This window comes from Sturnira hondurensis, unplaced genomic scaffold (genome assembly GCF_014824575.4).
Source record: "Sturnira hondurensis isolate 20B ecotype Veracruz unplaced genomic scaffold, ASM1482457v3 Scaffold0015509, whole genome shotgun sequence".
NCBI classification, from domain to species: domain Eukaryota; kingdom Metazoa; phylum Chordata; class Mammalia; order Chiroptera; family Phyllostomidae; genus Sturnira; species Sturnira hondurensis.
Window position 1 is genome coordinate 10,819,240 of NW_028088140.1, and position 19,716 is coordinate 10,838,955.

Here is a 19,716-nt window from a genome sequence, read left to right on the forward strand (position 1 = left end):
AGCAAGCCTATTGTCTACTCTAGCTCTCGAAGGCCCCAACGGTATGCGGCCACCTTACTTCTCCAGTCTCATCTGTTATTAGATGTACTGTTGCCCACATCCCATGTGCTTTAGATCTAGCCCCAGTTCATTCCATGAAAGTTTTCCCCATCCTTTTCACAAGTGATGCTCTGTTTTTCCTTAAAATCCCCTTCCTCGCGGACAGATTAGCCTTGGTGAGAGTAGCTCACTGTGTCGAGAAAGAAAATTTGAATCTCAAGGTGGCTAATCCAAAATGTTAAACCCGTGCTTAAAATCTCTCTCTTTTTTTTTTGTAAATTCCTAATTCTGATATTGTGAATGAAAAACCAGTAAAAATGACTACATGTTGTCACTTAATGATACTTAATGATTTTAGTAGTGCCACTGCCTTACAGGTAAAATGTGGAAGCAGAACACTCTTTAAAAAATGACTATAGTTTTTCATTTTCTTTTCCTCCTCAAGCTTTATCAACACGTTGCTTAGAAACACTATCTCTATTTATAGTGTTGATGTCCACTTGGCAGCACAAATTTCCGACCAGATCACACCCAGTCTGCTTGTGCCCACCTCACAGAGTAGCACCGTGTATTAGCACCCGCAGCACCCTCTGGAGCACCCCCCTTCTTGCTCAGTGTGACCCTTAACCCCAGCTCCTTTGAACATCCACTGCTACCTTTGGAGTAATAGATCAGTAGAAACTTCCTAATGATTTCTTATTCTGGGTAGGATTAAAATGATTATTTTGCTTTGGAGGGGGGTTGTGTTCTCCGTAGTCATTTATTCTGTCATTTAAAGTTTTTTGTTGGCTGTGTCTTTTAAACCATGCCATCACTTGTTTTTTGAAGTTTCCTCAGGTGGTGGCACCGAGGCGTCTGCCTTAGTGGATGACAATGGCAGTGAGGAGGACTACAGCTATGAAGACCTCTGCCAGGCCAACCCCAGATACCTGCAGCTGGGCGGGGAGCAGCTGGCCATCAATGAGGTACTAGAATTCAACACAGTGATGGTCGGCAGATGCCTGATTTCCAGGGTCCAGTGTCAGTTCAGACTTTGCTCTCTGCTTATTTCTTGCTAAGCGTATTCTAAAACTTAGAACTTTGACTAGACAAACCCTGAGTTTCTGCCATTTTCAAGGACAGCCAAGGTGATTAAGCTCCTCCCTTTACATGATAAGAACAGTAGTCATGGGCATTGATCAGTGCGGCTCAGTTTCTGACACACTCCCCCTTTATCCTAAACCTCACAGCCAAACTAAGAGGTAAATGTTACAGTTATCCTCCATATTTTAATACACACTGAACTTAAGAGGCTAAATTACTTGCTGGCAAATGGCAGATTTGGCATTAACCACGCATTTCTCACTGCTGAATCCAGGCTTCTTTGTCAGTATGCATCTTTAGACTTTTTTGCAAAAATCTTTCTAAAAGTCACTGCTAGTCTTCGGAGTTCTTAAGCAGAGTGTGTGGAGGGTGATGGTCTCAGCGAGTGTGTTCTCGTTGGTACAGTTGCTCTAGACCCTGGTGATGTGTCTGGGAACCAAGTGGATACGCTGTTCTGCTCCTGAGGAGGGTTCAGAAGGGCTCTGTCTGTTCTTTACTTTTGTTATTAACTGTTGAATATCCAGAAAGCATGCTGTGTTCTCTTTGATTGCAGTAAACTGTACAGTTAGATACAAAGTTTATTCAAATCATGAATAAAGTATGAAGAGTAAGTTCTGAGTGAAGCATAAGAACTCTGGGGGAGCAGTCAGTTCTGAGGGTCTTACAGCTCAGTGTGAGCGTGGTCTTCGGAGGCTGGACTCAGCCACGTCTTGCTTGGCTGCTCAGAAACAATATTTGGAGCGAATATTTGATTGAGATACTCGAATTTGTTAGTTAACTGATCTACAGATATGTGAGCTGTTTATACTTTTAAACAGTGGATTTGGGCTTTCCCTTAAGAGCACGTGAGAAAGGCTCCCCTGCTTCTCTCTTCCCTTGCATGTTTTCCTCTGTTCATTCTGCATGACAATACTTTGGTCAGGAAGTACTGACCAAAGCCGTTGGTGCATACAAACGAGAACCAAGAGGTGTGCATCTGACCCTGAGACAGCACACAGACCCCCTCCCTGTTCTGCCCACCTGGCTTCTGCACTGAGCACCCGACTTCTCCCTTCCAGCTGATCAGTGATGGCAGTGTGGTGTTCGCGGAAGCACTGTGGGACCACGTGACCATGGATGACCAGGAGCTGGGCTTCAAGGCAGGAGATGTCATCCAGGTTCTGGAGGCCTCTAATAAGGACTGGTGGTGGGGCCGGAGCGAGGACAAGGAAGCCTGGTTCCCTGCCAGCTTCGTCAGAGTGAGTGGTGGCACTTTCCACTTTCACAGCTGTCTCTTGGGGAGTGGCCATGCAGTTCCAGCCAAGCTCACTCTTCGTACAGATTCAGTTCTTTGTCATCACTTTAATCGAACCTTTTAGAAATTCAAGCGGGTTGAAGGAAAACTTTTAACCAGTTGTTTGGCACTGCTGATGTGTTTAGACACCCAAGTACATAGGGCAGGTGAGGGTCAGGCTGCCTCCCTTACTGGGCATGGGGGAGTGGAACCAGGGAGGCCTCCCCGGGTCACCTATCCCCCGTGTGTGCACCGCAGTTGCGAGTCAATCAGGAAGAGCTGTTGGAGAATTCCAGCAGCACCCAGGGTGAGGAGCCAGAGGAGGATGCTGGCAGGAGACACTCAGAGAACAAGCACCAGATGAGGACCAATGTCATCCAGGAAATCATGAACACTGAGCGGGTGTACATCAAGCACCTCAAGGACATCTGTGAGGTGAGACACCAGACATGTGGCCTCACTGAGGTTGTCTCATGGTTCTTTGACAGGCCCCTCTGGTTTCCTTCTGTGCCCAGTCAGACCCTATATTTACACAGTTTTCTAGAGCCTTCATTTCCCCTCACCTCCTCCTCTCCTCGGGTCCCTGCATAGACCACTCACTCACGAAGTACACGTCTGCCCTGGTGAGCATAAATGGCTATCCACCCTGCCACTGGGCTGAACTTTGAGGTCATGCAGGGTGAGTGAGTGTCGGAGAAGGCAGCACCCTGTAAGGGAAACCCTCTGGACCTTACAAAGAATCGAAGGTTCCTCACTGTCTACAGCCCCACTGCCTCTAATCACTGTTGCCCAGATGAGATTCTGAGTCATTTAGATGTAGACTAAAACAAACTAACAGAAAAACTGGTTTATGGAGTGATAGCCAAGGCTACATTCTACAGCATTACGATAACTCTGCTGTGCAACACATTTCATTTCTCCTGTGATGTTTTTCATTTTTATGGGTTTTGTGTGAGCATGTCACTAAACTGTTGTTGGCCCTGGTGCTCATTCCAGTGGTGCTGGCTCTGTGTGCTGACCTCTGCACTCCCCACTCAGCTGTGACAATTCAGCACCGAGGACAAGCTGCAGTGAGACAGCGGCACAGTTGTAACTGGACTAACTGGCCAGATACAGTATAACCAGTGTTTAGTTGATTTATACCAACCATCTTCTTCTGTATATATAGCTAAGGGAGTTTCTTTAAGGGAACATTTTAGGAAAATAAAAGTAATTGCTAATAATAAACTATGTGCTGTCCCTTTACCTGAATCAGCTCATTTTACTCTCATGCCCCTCCCACTAGGCAGGACCACTTAGCCCCATTTCACAGATGAGGAACCTGAGAGCTGAGATGTTAGGGGTTGGGGTGAGGCTTAAATCAGGCAGTCTGCCCAAGAGCTCGTACCCTAGACCTTTACATTGTCTTTCTGATAAAATTCATGCCAAATAGTCAGTGGTATGGACTTTACCATATAGTCAGCCTAGTCTGTAATTACATGATGCTAGTTTGGGAATAATTATTACGTATATTTATGGCTTTCCCTTCCAACCCCACTAACTTCTACCTAAGGCATAGTACAAACAGTGTGTATAATTAATAGTTTCTAACTAGGGTAAACCTTGGGGAAGAGAGCGACAGAGTTATGCTGTACGTAAACCGTAGGTAATGGTAGAATCCTGGGGGAGATGCTCTTGGCTCTTGGCTCTTGGCTCTTGGCTTGGACAGTGGGCAGAGCTACGTGAGCTGTTTAGCAAGCAATGAAGTTCCGTATGTGACAAGTCATCTCAGCTGTGGAATAAAATTAGGGATAGGAGAATGATTATCTGAAGAGTTTAGAAAAAGTGTAACAATACCAATTTTTGAGCTACTATTTGATACCAAGCCACTTGTTTCATGAGTATAATCTATAAACTTTAATGGTTTCTTGAATGATAAATCTAGCCACACATATCTTTTTTTTCCTTTTGTTTAAAAAATATGGCACATTATAATCATGAAAGTATAATTACCTCATCAGAGACCCATAGAAGTTAAAATAATTTTCTGTAATTAAAATCTATTTCATGACAATAGCTCTGGACCCCAAATACTATGTTATTAAAAAACAATTTCTCCAAACAACCGCAGTTCGATTCCCAGTCAGGGCACATGCCTGGGTTGCAGGCCAGTTCCCAGCAGGGGACACACGAGAGGCAACCATACATTGATATTTCTCTCCCTCTCTCCTCTGTTCCCCTCTAAAGATAAATAAAGAAAATCTTAAAAAAAACAATTTCTATGAGTTTCCAAATCAGTTCTTTACCTTTTGCTCACTCCCCTTTTGCAGGGCTATATTCGTCAGTGTCGCAAGCATACAGGAATGTTTACTGTTGCACAACTAACCACCATTTTTGGAAACATTGAAGACATTTACAAATTCCAAAGAAAGTTCCTGAAAGACCTTGAGAAACAGTATAATAAAGAGGAACCTCATTTAAGTGAAATAGGATCCTGCTTTCTTCAACATGTATGTCATCCATTGCTCCTTTATTTATAGCGTCCGGTTAAATAACTTTAAAATGTTTCTTCACTAAAAATGCGAGTTCTTTTTGAACTTTGTTTGCTTACTAGATTAGTTTCCCATAGAATGGAGATGTCACTTGTAAATTAAGTTGATTGGTTTATATGGCTAATCTTTAGCTAAATACCCAAGTCCATTGTTCCAGAATCTTCCCACTTTTATGCAGTTTGGGGTACTTTTAATAATTCCTATTGATTGTTATAGTTCCTATAACAATTCCTATAATTCCATAATAATTGTCTATTATGTGTTAAACACTATTTTCAGGATCTTGTTAGCGTTTGTGTTGCTGTGAGGTAGGTATGATTATTGTCCTCACTTTACAAAGATGGAGAAGCTGAAGCCCAGAGAGTTGCTGACCCTGGGTCATACATTAGTAAGTGGGGGGTGGGAATTCAGACTGAGGCATGTGGTTCTGGAACCTATGCGTGTGCCTGCTATGTGATGATGGCATTAGCATATTATTTAACTGATAAATGGCTACCACTATTTAATTACAAAATACTTCAGAGGAAGAAGATTTTATTCTCAGCCCAAATGGCCAGGGCATGATAGTAATAGGAACAAGGACAACCACCAACCACCAGGCAGCACTCTGTGGTTGCTAGACCCAATAGCTTCATGGAGGCAGTAGAGCGAAGCAGGTCCCCGGGGGTAGTTGCTTTCAAATAGCAGAAAATGCTGTGGGGGTAATGAGGTAGGATGATCGACCCCATGAGGCCCAAGAACTGGGGCCCAAGCCTGCTCCTGGAGTGTAGAGGAAGGGAGGGGCACACACAATGAGGGATGGAGCGAGGGAAGGAGTGGGCTCTGCAGAGGTCAGGACAGAGGTGGGTGTCGTGGAGAGAGTTGGCAGGGTAGCCACAGCTTGGAAGTGACCCAAGGGGAGAGGAAGTGAGTAGAGGGCTTACCTTTGCAGGTAAGCTTCACTCTAACATGCATGCGGAAGCCAGCTGTTTTGATGTTAAGGAGAAAACCTGTGGTGAGAAGGCTGAGGCTTTGAATCACGGTCATGGAGTTTATCAGGGAAAGAAGGGAGCGAGTTGACTTTCTCTTAGATCAGAGGTGGGGTGAAGAGGGTGTCAGCAGAGAATGCCATCCTTCTGGGAAAGCCCGGTGCACCTGTGGTACACCCTTTCAGTCTGTGGAAGGCTGCCTCGAAGGGGACTGAGGCTTTGAGTCCTGGAGCAGACTTTTCCTGCACCTCCCAGAGAGTCTGCAAATGGCCCCTTCCTACAGAGCACATCGGGCCTCTCATGTAGGCATGAAAAGCATTGCAAAAGGACTCGGGTGCCATGTCCCTCCTCCCAGGAATGCCCCTCGGGTAGAATGGTCTATTGCCCGCTGTTGTCTAGCCCACAGCCACCCATAGCCTGATGACACTTGCTTTCTCTTCCCCAGCAAGAGGGCTTTGCGATCTATTCCGAGTACTGTAACAACCACCCCGGCGCCTGTGCCGAGCTGTCCAACCTGATGAAGCAGGGCAGGTACCGGCACTTCTTTGAGGCCTGCCGCCTGCTGCAGCAAATGATCGACATTGCTATTGATGGCTTCCTGCTCACACCAGTGCAGAAGATCTGCAAGTACCCGCTGCAGCTGGCAGAGCTGCTCAAGTACACCACGCAGGAGCACAGGTGAGGCCAGGCCCAGTCTCCCCAAGGTGTGCTGGAGCCCTTAGCTCTCCCCAGAGCCTCCCAGGGTGGCAGTGGCAGACAGGGTCAGGTGTCAAGCTTGTCACTTTCGGTACCTCTATGGGAAGAAGTGTTCAGATTGTGTAGAATGTTAAAGTCATTTACGCTGAGCAAAGCTTGAACGTGAAAGCTTTCAATGCTGGACATCTCAGTCTATGTGTAGATTGGAACTGTAGTTTCTGTTCTTTTCAGTGTTAGAGGCCTTGGGAGCAGGAGCCTTTTGGGAGCAACATTTTAATTTGATTTGATTGTAGCATATGGAAAGTGCCAGAAACAAAGATCTGCTGGTGAGGTAAATGCCACATTAGCATTTACATAGCTTACTCTGTCAACCTTCTGTGGCTTGTGTTCTCTGGTGCCCTTGCCAGAGCTATGTGAAAGATAGGACTCAGAGCAAAGTATTGCTCTTGAACATGGTTAGTAGCTATTAAAGCACTTTCTGTAGCAAAACTGGCTGTATCAGAATGAAAGCAATGATAAAAACTGTCCTTTCTTCAGTAATGAAAGTCATTCATTATCACTGTGATTAAAACATTTCTTGTGGCGTTTACTTTCATTCATGGTAATTTCTGGTAAATGAAGGACAATTTTCTTATCCCAAAGAATTCTGGATTGCACTTGGTCTGTTCCCTTAACCTGTGCAAACTGTAGCCTATTCATGGAGGAACAAGGAAAAGGAAACAATGGCTATTATTTAAATGTCACGTTGTCTAGACTATTAGTGTACAAATCAGGGATGGAGTGCATTATTTTGTCAGTCTCCATTTGTGAGTTGCATGTCATGGTTAAAATTAACCTCCCATTTTTCAGTGATTACAGTAACATAAAGGCAGCGTATGAGGCCATGAAGAATGTAGCCTGTTTGATCAATGAACACAAACGCAAACTGGAAAGCATAGACAAGATAGCACGGTGGCAGGTATCCATCGAAGGTTGGGAGGTAAGTGGACCGTACACCCCCAATACACACACACATCATCCATCACCACACACATGTGCCCTCCTCACCCCGCCACCACCACCACCACCACACACCTCTGGTCTAGTTAAATGATAAATTTTAATGCCCTATGGTTGATACTTTATACTCATGGCTTTATGGTACACAGGATTCCCCTGCAATTCTAAACTAGAGCCTTCCTATGAAACCTTTCGTACGCTGAAAAGGTGCGAGGCCAAAGACCAGTACCTTGGGACACAACCTGTTGGATGTACAGAATAAACCGAGATAAAGCACAGATGCTCACAGACACAGCCCAAAGCTCTTGCAACTTGATGCTGAGATGCTGAGTGCGGTTCCCAGGGAAGGAGCTTCACAGGGCCGCTCTCACTGCTCGGGGCGCACCGCCTCTCTAACCACTGCTGCAAAACAAACATTGAACTCTATTTTAACTTCTTGCCTTTTTTGGTAAAAATGAAAATTCTCCTTGGATTTTTTTCAGTTAGCAAAACTGGTATTAATGTAGGTCTTTAGTAAAAGTGGAGCGGTGTAAAGAGAACTTTTGAAAAGCAGAGGATACCTATATACGTTTTGAGGCATGTCATTGAACTTAAGTCTGCTACTTTACCTCGAACCTCCACCAGAAATAGTTTGAAGAGTGTCTGTAATTAATTTATTCCCTATGTGTCTCTCCTGCGAGAGAGTAAGCTTCACAAGAGCAGCTGGAGAACATTTAAAATACACATGACTGCGTGGACTGTGGAGCTGCTTGGGTTGCCTGTGTGTGAGCCCTCTGTGAACTGGGCACAGTCAGTGTTTTCACCTACACGGTGGAGAGGAAACTATTACTCAACTCATAGGGCTACTGTGAGGATTAGAAGACTGCAGGTGCAGGACTTAACGCAGCCTGTAGTAATGGCACGTGTGCACGCGCATGTTTATTCATTTATGAAAACAAGCAATGACGATAGCTAGTGCCTACGTTACGTGTATCGCATGCCTAGCACTGGTCTAAGCCATATATATGTGGGAACTCATTTAATCCTCTCAACAGTCCTGTGAAGTAGGGGTTACTACCCCCACTTAACAGATGGGAAAACTGAAGCACAAAACAGTTAGGTATCTTGTCTCAGCCACAAAGCTAGGAAGTGGCTGAACTGGATTCAAACAAAGGCAGCAACCTGGCTTCAGAGTCTGTGCTGGTAACCACTAGGCTCTGTGGCCATTATTAAGAATGAAGTTGATGCTGCTCATATTGTTTTTAGAACAAGCAAAATTCAGCCTACATCAAACTGGCCAAAACTCACTCTCCTGAAGGACTTTGAAAGTTTAGGTTGAGAAGTTAGGTTTTTAACTCAAGTACATAATAGTGGTAAAATCTGGAAAGAAATACTTGTATTTCAAGGGCCTTATAGACTTTTGGAGCTTGGAGTTCCCTGAGTGTAACTCCGTTGTTTTGCAGGTGAAGGATATAGGGCACAGAAGTGCTCTAGGCAAGTAAATAGAAGAAGCATTTTGAAGTCAGAGCATTTGCCTACAAAAAAATATTATGTATGACTGAGATTAAAGGAGAGTAAAATCTTTAATTTATAAAATTAAAAACCAGTGCCATATCAAGTACCATAAAGTCCCACTGGATTAGACCCAATTTAAATATGATGAAAGTGTGATTTCCTTGAGTTCTTGGACTCTGGCATTTAGCAGATAATTTATCGTCAGAAATTTACCAGTTTCTTGCCGGTAATCTGCCATCTGGCCTTTGAAGATCCTGGTTAGTTATTCCAGGGGAGCTGCTCTACGCCTGCCTCAGAGCCAGAGTGTCCACAGTGTGGCATCCACACACAGGCCTGCCCACGGTCCTCGTTCTCCGTGGGTTGGCCTGGCCAGCTGCCAAGCCAGATCATGGTTAGACTCTGTTAGTCCAGCAGGCTCTTTACCAGTTTTCTGACAAAAGGAGACACTTCAGATTACATAGAGGCACTGTAACAGTTTCCCACTGAGTAGGAAAGAAACAAAATATCACACACAAGAAGACTAATAAACCAAGGTTTTAAATGGTTTTTGAGGTTCTGGCCACTGGTGAATGGGCCTCAGGCAGCTGGAAAATCTGGGGAAGATTCTGGGCCAGGTCTTACCCTGTATCCCTAACACCTGAAGGTGTGGAAACTGGAAGGTCTTACTTACAGTGTGTTCTTTCCCATCTTCCAGGGGCAGGACACTTTAGACCGAAGCTCAGAATTGATCCATTCTGGGGAGCTGACCAGGATCACTAAGCAAGGCAAGAGCCAGCAGCGGACATTCTTTCTGTTTGACCACCAGCTGGTGTCTTGCAAGAAGGACCTGCTGCGCAGGGACATGCTTTATTACAGAGGCCGAATGGACATGGATGACATGGAGCTCGTGGACCTAGAGGACGGGCGGGACAAGGACTGGAATCTCAGTGTGAAAAATGCCTTCAAGCTTGTCAGCAAAACCACTGATGAGGTGTATCTGTTTTGTGCCAAGAAACAAGAAGACAAGGCAAGGTGGCTGCAGGCTTGCAAGGATGAAAGGAGGCGGGTGCAGGAGGACCAGGAGATGGGTAAGCAGCACCTCAGTGCTACGGGGTGTCATTGGCCTCTGCTTTGGAGCCTCACCCTCCAGCCTTCTCCCGAAGAGAGAGAGAAGGATTCTCTCCCCACCCTTCAGAAAAGAAGGATTTGCGAATTGTAAATATTTCTAAACTTGCTTACAAGACAGGCTGTGACAAATGTTTACTAGCAATGTTTATGTGCCAGAGCTATGCTCCACATTTGCAGATTGTCTCATTTAATTTCAAAATATAGACATTATTTCTATACCTACTTTACAGATGACAAAATTGAGGCCAAGGCCTTTGCCCACTCTTACACAATGACCGAGTAACATTTAAAACCAGCTCAGTGTGCCTAGGAGACTGAGTCACACTCTGATGACCATTACCCAGGCCATGAGAAATATAAGGTGATCCTTGAGGCTTCCTCTTCAGCTGTGCCTTTAAAGCACTTTAAATTTACCTTGCTGTCACAGTCCATTGCGGCCCCACACCTGCCTGCATATTCCCCGTCTCAGTCACAAAGCCTCCTGTGTTGCAGTGAAAGCCATGCCTCTCCATACTCAGGATTGCCCTGGTCTCTGCAGCTCTGCTCCCTTCCAGGTATCAACTTGCCTGTGAGGTGCACCATCGAGCCTGGTATTTACAGTGGGGGCACCCACAGTCTCTGAGCTGAGGTAGTACCACCTAGCACGGTAAGGTTTGAGCATAAACTGTTGAATGGAAGTCAGAATGCCACAGGGACCATGGACCTCTAGAGATGAGGTAGGATGAAGGATGCTCACCTCTGCAGACCTCCTGGGCCCAGACTTCAAAGGTGGTGTGGAGTAGGATACAGGAGAAGGCCATCGCCTTTCAGTTCCTGGTTCACTGCCATGAGGAAAGCTGGAATAAAACCAGGAGGTGCTCTGTTAGCACTCACCACGGCATGTGTCACCAGCACTGGCCCCAGGCTTGGCCATGAATGACGCTCTCACCCACAGGAAGTTTCGTGGGGATCATATATTAGAGTAAAAAGGGCTCTACAAGTCATCAGACTGACTTGCCATCAGAAGCAGGAATCTCCTCTGAAACACTCTTAACAGGTGAGCACTGGCTCGTACCTTGACCTCTCATGGCACAGAGCCCACTGATCACAAGTGGCCCCTTTTGCTAAGTGAAAGTATCCTTTATTCAAGAGGAAAGCTCATCCCCAGCAACTTCCATGTATTGATGCAGCTTTTGACTCTCGGGTCTCATTGGAATAAATCTCATCACTCCATCATGCCCAAAATTCTTCAGATAGTTGAAGGCCACATAAGTTCAGCTGCAAAATGAGAGATTCACAAAATCCTGATTTTTATCTGCCATGTAACGTCTGGTGCAGGCCTTGAAATCATTTCTAATTTGGAGTGTTTGGGCTTTTCCTCAGATAGAACCAAATAGTTAAAGAGCGTTCTAGATACTTTTCAACTCTGCCCCTCAGCCCGAGAAATAAGGAGGGGCTAATGTCATACCTCTGCAATTCAGTGCTTCCCCACAGCTGGTGCTCAGAAGACAGACAGGAATAAATGAATGAATGAGTGAATGGCTGCAGGCGGCACTCTGGGATCCATTGAGTCTGCGATGTGGGTGTGAGTGGACAAAAATGTTGTGTCAGCCTAGGTGCCCAATACACAACATGTGGGATCATCATGCCATTAGCCAGGCTGGGCTCAGAGGGTGGGAATAAGGCAGGGCTTCACATGAGCAGTAGAAGCCAGGGGTTAGTGGACGGAGCCTGAAGGAGATGATGGGACCTGCTAGGGACTGATATCAGGCATGTCAAGGAGCCAGGGCGCAGCAAGCAGAGTGTTCAAAGATAGAGGCTGAGCCTTGGTGAGTGGTCCCAGGTAGCAGAGGCATAGCCCAGGTCTCTCTTTTACTGCTTCTTCCAGAGCAGTAGAAGCCAGGGGTTAGTGGACGGAGCCTGAAGGAGATGATAGGACCTGCTAGGGACTGATATCAGGCATGTCAAGGAGCCAGGGCGCAGCAAGCAGAGTGTTCAAAGATAGAGGCTGAGCCTTGGCGAGTGGTCCCAGGTAGCAGAGGCATAGCCCAGGTCTCCTTCCCCACGAGGAAGCCTTGCCCAGGGAAGTATCCAGTCTGGCAGTGTAAGCCTCCTCCACCTCTGTCCTTGACTCTCTCCTCACACTCCCTATAGTTGGAGTAACCCAGTTCCCATCAGTCAAGTATTACCTGCATTAGGCGGAGAATGAAACTCAGCTTCCACAGCAGGTGGGTGAGCAGGACTGGTGGCCCCTTTGATTTGTCTTCTCCTCCTAGGGCCTTGTCCTGTGGGGAGGTGATTGGGGTGACTCCATATGAACTCTTGTCTGGGTTTACACAAGTAGTCAGTGTCTCCTTATCAACAGCCCTCCATCTCAGTCTTTCCAGGGTCCTGGTTTAGGGAATAATTCTGTGGCCATCCTAGTAATAATTCTTGCTCCTGTCTCCTTTTCCAGTCTTTTCGGCCTCTCCTAGTTCCTCTAGGATTAAGGTTCTTTGCTTCAGGTTATGGTGAATACCTCAGGGGTAATATGGGTTAAGGCTCAAGTTTTATTCTAAAATGTTTTCACGTGTTTTGAATACATATTACCTTTGTTTCTAAATCCAGGAATGGAAATTTCCGAAAATCAAAAGAAACTTGCCATGTTAAATGCTCAAAAGGCAGGGCATGGAAAGTCAAAAGGTGAGTTCTGCAGATGCCTCCATCTCTGTAAAGTGTATCGGTTTGGGGATTAAAACCATTGCCTCCCTGTTCTGAGGGGATGATGGTATCGTCACTAGTCTGAGGCACATCAACCCCAACTGCATGCCCACTGCAGGCTACATTCTAATTTAAGTAAGAAAAAGACCTAATGTGCATCACATCGTGCAATGAGTTAAGGAACAGGAAGGCACACTGGTTTATTTACAGCCAGGGCTCTCTGTCCTCCCTGCCCGTCAGCAGGACCTGGGCAGCTATTTAGAAATACCAGTGCTGAGGGCACATACTGCAGGGTCCTGATGTGCAAGTCAAGATTGTGCTCACATAAGTGATAGTGATACTCTAGCCTAACAGGAATGCTGAAGGCCTTTATTCCAAAAATATTATATTTTTATAAAATTAATTCAGGCTGACTCCAAGAAGTACTCACCCTATGATGTTTATCCATTCAGTATTTTCCTAACTGAAAGTACAAAAAGAAAGATCAGTTCAGCCTAGGACTGTGATAAGCCATCAACTGCTATGCCAGGAATTCATTACCAACATCACACTCATAACTTTCCTTCTCCCTCCACTCAAATGCAGAAATCCCACCCCTCCCCCCAAGTCATAAATATGCTCGTCGCAGAAAAATCCACTGTATTCTATTTTGACATCTCCACTCTTACTGGCAGGTGACCAGTAAATACCAGTGTGTTAGAAAGTATTTGTTTCTGTGTCTTCTAAGACTCACTAGCTTAGCAAGTAGCCCCTGAAGAATGGAATGAATGATCACCCTACATGCACTTTCATGAGTTACCTCGTTTTGTCCTCCCTATTGTCCTGGTAGCCAAGGAAGGCCTGGTAAATGGTAAGTCAGAGGCAGGAATGGATTCTGAATGGAAGTCCTGGCTCCTTCCAAACCCACACTCTTTCCTCTTACCATGCTGACTTTCATGGTTACTGTGTGGTCTTGTAGCTAGTTTCAATAAGCCTTTTTAATGACCTCTGCACAAATTTGAAATGCTGACTCTAATACAATAGTTTTGATTAAAGTGATTCAGTATTGGGGGCACTATTCTAGGCACACTACTTCTGTTAACTCATGTAATTCTCACAACCCAGCAGGCACCATTGTTCCTACCTTAGATTTAGAGAACTGAGACACAGAAAACAACGGATTTCCCAGTGATTACAGCTAGTAAGTGATAGAGCAGGGTCTGGGCTGAGGCAGTATGTTGTCACTTGTCATCCCGAATAGTGATCCTGCCCCTTACTGTGGTGTGACCACAGCGATTCCCATGTGCTTTCTGGTTTGTGTCCTTCTGGTCACACTGCTCTAACGGCCTTTCCTGGGACGATTTTTGTAAGGATTCAATGAGGTAATCTATATCACACCTCCACACATACTGTGGGCTGAACATCTTATGACAGCTGTCAGATGTGCTTTCGATTAGTGTGAATTGAGAATCAGCTAAGAACTCGAGTCTTGGCGCTGGGGTTTTTTTTTTCCCCTCTTCGGCTGATAAGTAACCCTCAGCCCATGTGCTATCTTTCTCCTCTCGAGTTAGGCTACAGTGGATGCCCCATGGCCCCACCACACCAGGGCTTGCACCCCATTCATCAGCGCCACATCACCGTGCCCACCAGCATCCCTCAGCAGCAGGTGTTCACCCTGGCGGAACCCAAGAGGAAGCCTTCGCTGTTCTGGCACACCTTCCATAAACTCACCCCTTTCAAGAAATGAAAACAGAGAGGGCCATACTTCAACTGTGCACAATCCAAGGACAGTCTTTGGACCCAGTGCTGGAAACTTCTTTTGGGGATGAATAACAAAGAGAAGGACTTGGGCTCCCCTTCAGTCTTCAGAGACACAGCTGCCTCCTTGGAAGGGGGAGAAGGTGGTGATGATTTCATATACACAGGAACCCTCTGTGACCTGTGCCAAGGCAGCCAAGACCAAGGACCTGGTGACGGACTCTAAAGTGAGTTCTGAGCAGAGGGCCCTGCGAGCCTCACTGGTGACAGATGCTGTGCGCAGCCCAGGCCCAAAGTGCCGTGAGGAAGGGCAGGACGATGTGGCACTTTCGCATTTGATTTGAAGGCAATGGTAGTCCTGGGGTCGGGGTGATACCACCTGTCACTGGCACGGGTAAGCCGCATCTCTCTTCCACAATTTTATGGTAAAGTGAGTATGCAAATGCACCAATCAAAAGGCATTCTCACTCCATCAGTTATTCCTGGTGCCCTTAACAAGTAAGTTATAATGGCATTTACATTCCCCTGAGAAAGTATGAGCTTCTGAGCAGTCCAGCTGTGTATGTAGAGCCCACTTGGTTGCATGAACCCAAATAGCAGTGCTGACTGTGCCATTATTAGCATGTCAGCAGGTTTCTCAAGAGTCCCTCTTTATAAAAGAGAACTTATCAGAATATATCTAGACTCAGAGCAGTCTTTTTTTAATGAGGGCCACATGGTCTGATACCTATCAACAGTTTTTTCCTAGTCTATATTGTAAATTTTGATGAGACTAACTTTTAAATATGCCTGGAAAAGAGGCTCCGCAAGCGAGATGCCATTGGAAATTACTCTGTGCACTGGATGGGAGGGTATTGTGTGGCACAACTTGTGGTTTTCTATTTGAGAATCTCTTTTTTGTATGCTACTCTCAGAAAGTTCTTTTTTCTACTAGACCCACGCTTGAGAATGAACAAACCTGTGCTGTCCAACACAGGTGTAATCTGAGTCTCTGGGTGTGCAGTTCCTCCTCTCCCTCCTCCTTCCTCACCCCCAGAGCTGTTCCTGAAGGAGGGAAAGTCCTGCAACAAGGGAACAAAACCCTGGGCCTCTCAGGTGAGGCTCAGAGCAGCGTCCTGCAGCAGGTTTGTCATACCTGTTCAGAAAGTCATACCTGTTCTTGAGCCTGCTTGGTACCTCCAGGCACTCCTAGCAACAGCGCTGGGCAGTGTTGCTAGGAGGTTGTGCTGGCCCATAGACAGCAACCCCGGCTGTTGCTGTGAAGAGGCTTCTCAGGAGGTGCTGCGAGTACACGCGTGAGCGTGTGTGTTTCGTGTCTGAGAAGAAATCTCAATTTTAGTTACATTTATATAACTGACCATTTTACTAACGAAAAATGTTATGTTTTGTAAACTATACTAAATATGCTTTTTGTGGGCCCCTCAGCAATAACTGTAGGGGTCTATATGCTAAAGTAGAGTTCTCTGTATATACAGCAGTTTTGAACAGTTGGTTGTGCTTTGTTTTTCATATAGGAGAATTACATTAAGGAAGCAAAGAATTATTTGCTTAGGTTATATTTTAAATGAGTATTCAGTGAGTAAAGAACCATTTGCTAATATTTATTAATGGGCAATGAAGAAATGCTTTAAGTTCCATGACAAGTCCTGACTTATTTCCCAGCTGAGCCCTGACTTTGGTCCCTACCTCTCATTCGTGGACTCCTAACAAGAACAGGAAGCACAGACCCTGGCTGGTATGATTGCCTGCAAAAAAAGGGGTCACCTGTTCGATTCCCAGATCGGAGCACATGGCCAGGTCCCCAGTAGGGGGCGTGTGAGAGGCAACCACACATTGATGTTTCCTTCTCTTTCTCCCTCCCTTCCCTTTGTCTAAAAACAAATAAAAATCTTAAAAAGGAGAAAAAAAGAAGGAGAAGAACAAGGAGCTTGGATTTCCAGGCCTGCAGGGCCCCTGGGGCCTGTCAGCTCTGAGAATCACCTGATCAAAGATCTGTTCTGGAGAGCTGTTCTGGGTGGGCCCTGCTTGAGTTTTCAGTTGATTTTGAAAACTGCTAAAATAGATTTAAAAGGACAGAACATCCTTTGACTTCTTTAAGTTAACATGTCTAGCTTCAGTTGTTTTACCAAATGCCATGCCAGAGTTCTATAAAGAATAGATGGCTCAAGTAGCCTAATTTTGGTTTGCCAAACTTCCTTCTTGACTTAAGTCACATGTTCCACTTCGAAAGTATAGAAAAAACAGTCTCTATGCAGATTTTGTATGAATTTCATTGGGCATTTCACTTTCTTGGTCTTTCTTTCACTCTTTTGAACCCTACATTGCACAACATGGTAGACCAAAAAAAAAAAAGACGGTACAGAATTTTGATGAACTTCACCTATTCTGTCATTCATATTTCAGAATTTGACAACTGTGTTGAAAGGCAGTTGCACTGGCTTTGGGTCAAGAGCATTCTCCTCAATGTTGACCATACCTAAAATGTACAACCACCTTGCAAGAGATAAAAAACAGTCATAAAATAGAATGTTTATAAAATCCTGGAGAAGCAGCATTCTTTGTCTTTGGGCTGAAAACTAGAAAAAGAGCAGCAGCCAGAGCGTTGGTGAGTCCGTCTGCACGGTTTAGTTTGTTTTCGGTAGGTCTGGTCTTTTTCACCTGGATCTGACATTGTAGTTGAAAACATTTCATTTCCATCTCCCTGCTATTTCTGAATAGTATTGTATCTTTGTGTACCTAATCTAGATGAAGACTAATCTAGTGCCTGTTCAGAAAATCCCTTCCATACTAGACACGGCGAAAGTGCATTCCATTGAAAATTTGGTTCACAATAGAAATCTTTCATAAAAGCCATGAGATGTGATATTTTATCAGTTGGAGATAATAATGTGCCCGAATTGCCGATATTCCTCAATAAAGTCAGCTCACTTAGCCAGAGTAGAATAGCCTGATTCCCTGGATTTAGGGGGGAAATTGCTGTATTATTTTTTGTTGAGGAGAAAAACAGATGTGTCTCACAGGACAGTGCCAGCAAGTGTGAATAAATGTCCTTTCCAGGCTATGGGACACACACAAACCAACCAGGACAAACTGCACTAACCCCAGCAATGAGCTTCACCTACGTATTGTTCTCTCTGTTAAAGTATCACTTGGCTAATGCTGCTCCTAGGACGGATGTGGTAAAGTTCAAAAGATTTTGGGAGAAAAAGAAAGAAAAACTATCTGATCTTGAAAAACCCAAAAGTTTAAATATTTGATGCAAATGTACTTAGCTACAACATACATGGCAATAGGTATTCCATAGGCATCAACATTTGTATTTAGAATACTTCGTTTGATTCTGTGATTTCATAATTCATTCCTTTTGTAAGTGTTCGAGTCATTCATGTTTGACTTAATGTACTTGCAAGGCTTTTGGTAACCTTTTCATTTTAACTCAACCCCAAGGTGACGTGATCTGGGTGAGTTGCAACAGCTCCCAAACTGGTGGGCTGGCTGTGGACAGCTGAAAGGCGTTGTACAAGAGCGCTGTGACTTGAAATGTATTTTTGTTGAATGAAGTTTTTGTAAAAATATATACCTATATTTACAATGTTATTTGAATGATTTATTGTAAATGCTGTGAATCTATATTTGTTTCATGCCTGTATATTAAAATTAATTTGCCAAACTGGTGCTAGTAGTGCATTTGTGTATTCAAATGAGGTTTTTTTTTTAATGGAGAGAGAAGGTCAGGAGGGTTTGTGGGATTCACAGTGCATTTCCTGCCTGGACGTCGATGGAGTCCTTTTCAATAATAATTTGTCCATTAATGAGCTAGATTGGACTGCTGGACAGGAGTGGGAGAAAGAAGACCTTCCATACCTGTCCAGGGGGAAGCGAATAGGGACGACTTGACTCAAAAAAAGTCACTAAACATTGGAATAAGACTGGTAAAGCCAAAACCTGAAATGAGAAGTCCAATTTCGTGGCAGCAGCTTTTGCATACTTACCCTCTGGGGTGGGGTAGAGAACAATTTCCTCTTCTAATTAATGGCTCTTAAAAGGTAGTAAATAGCCCATTGTTTGCTGTGACTGTGATCTGAAAAGGCTCCCTATGAAGGTTGCCAGGCAGCTAGTCCCCACGTTTTTGTTTACTCTTAATAGCCACCTACTTCCCAAGCTGGTTTCCCCTCCTGGGGCTGGAGGGAAAGAGGGCGGTTAGCTTGGGGATGTAGTTCTTGGAGGGGTGAGTCCTGGGAACCAAAGTCTGCCTTTCAAGGGCTGGCTCCCAGGGACTCAGTCTGGTACCACATATATATCGGCAGGAGTGGGAATAGAGGGCTGTGGCCATTTCTTCTAGAAGAGTTGTGGGGAGGTGACCTAACATGAGTCACTTGCCCAACACCCTGGAAAGACAAGCTGAAATGTATGAATCCTCCAAAAGAGCTTACAATTGAAAAGGGAAGACAAATGGGCGCAATTAAAATTGAGTGTGCACTGTCCAACACAGGAGTGTTGAAGGGACGTCAGGAAACAAATCCCTTTCTCTAGTATCAGGGTAAGAAGCAGCATACAGGAGGCCAGGCCCCAGTGGGACCCTGCAGGGTGAACCCTTCACAGCAGGGCCGGTGTGTTGCTGGCCAGGGGTGGTACAAACAATGTGAGACCATCATGTCAGAAGATGGATCGAAGAAGACCTTTGGACCTCGATGATACACTGGGATTTTGTTCTGCAGGCAAAGACTTTGAGGCAAGGAATGTTGTAGCCAAACATTCTTAGGCACTCATGCCAGTGACAGAGAAAAGTGCAGGTTGAAAACCAGAGGCAGGGAGGTGATTTAGGAGACCATACCCAGTGAAGAGACCATGGGAAAGGAGAGGAGGTGGAATGGGAAGGATGCTCAGGGGCAACAGCAGGTCTCAGTCAGCCACCAGATGTTGGGAGGAGATGGTGGTTTCCAAGTTCTTCCTTGGGGTGACTGGTGGGTGCTAGTGCCATACATAGATGCAGAAAATACTGCATGGAGGGGTTGGGGCAGGAGTTCCATGTTTGGGTTTGTGGCGGAGCTGTCCAGTGAATAGTGAGACAGAGTGAAGCCCAGGAAGGAGGCCAGGGCTGACAACACAA

The 19,716-nt window shown here is 45.2% G+C and overlaps 1 protein-coding gene across 6 annotated transcripts in view; it reads left to right on the forward strand.

The window, feature by feature from the left end:
• The window catches only part of SPATA13 (spermatogenesis associated 13), an 88,181-nt gene extending 70,367 nt beyond the window's left edge, over positions 1 to 17,814 (forward strand). For 2 of the 6 annotated variants that reach the window (XM_037064757.1, XM_037064758.1), the window contains exons 2-9: positions 2,181 to 2,360; positions 2,654 to 2,830; positions 4,705 to 4,884; positions 6,340 to 6,572; positions 7,440 to 7,569; positions 9,778 to 10,150; positions 12,777 to 12,851; positions 14,420 to 17,814. In XM_037064757.1, coding sequence (XP_036920652.1) covers positions 2,235 to 2,360; positions 2,654 to 2,830; positions 4,705 to 4,884; positions 6,340 to 6,572; positions 7,440 to 7,569; positions 9,778 to 10,150; positions 12,777 to 12,851; positions 14,420 to 14,595 — 1,470 coding nt within the window. In that variant the 5' untranslated portion in view covers positions 2,181 to 2,234 and the 3' untranslated portion in view covers positions 14,596 to 17,814. Of the gene's footprint in view, positions 1 to 867; positions 1,005 to 2,180; positions 2,361 to 2,653; positions 2,831 to 4,704; positions 4,885 to 6,339; positions 6,573 to 7,439; positions 7,570 to 9,777; positions 10,151 to 12,776; positions 12,852 to 14,415 lie in introns of all 6 variants that reach the window. The other 4 variants (XM_037064752.1, XM_037064756.1, XM_037064755.1 and 1 more) reach the window with 4 other exon arrangements.
• The last annotated feature ends 1,902 nt before the right edge of the window (positions 17,815 to 19,716 follow it).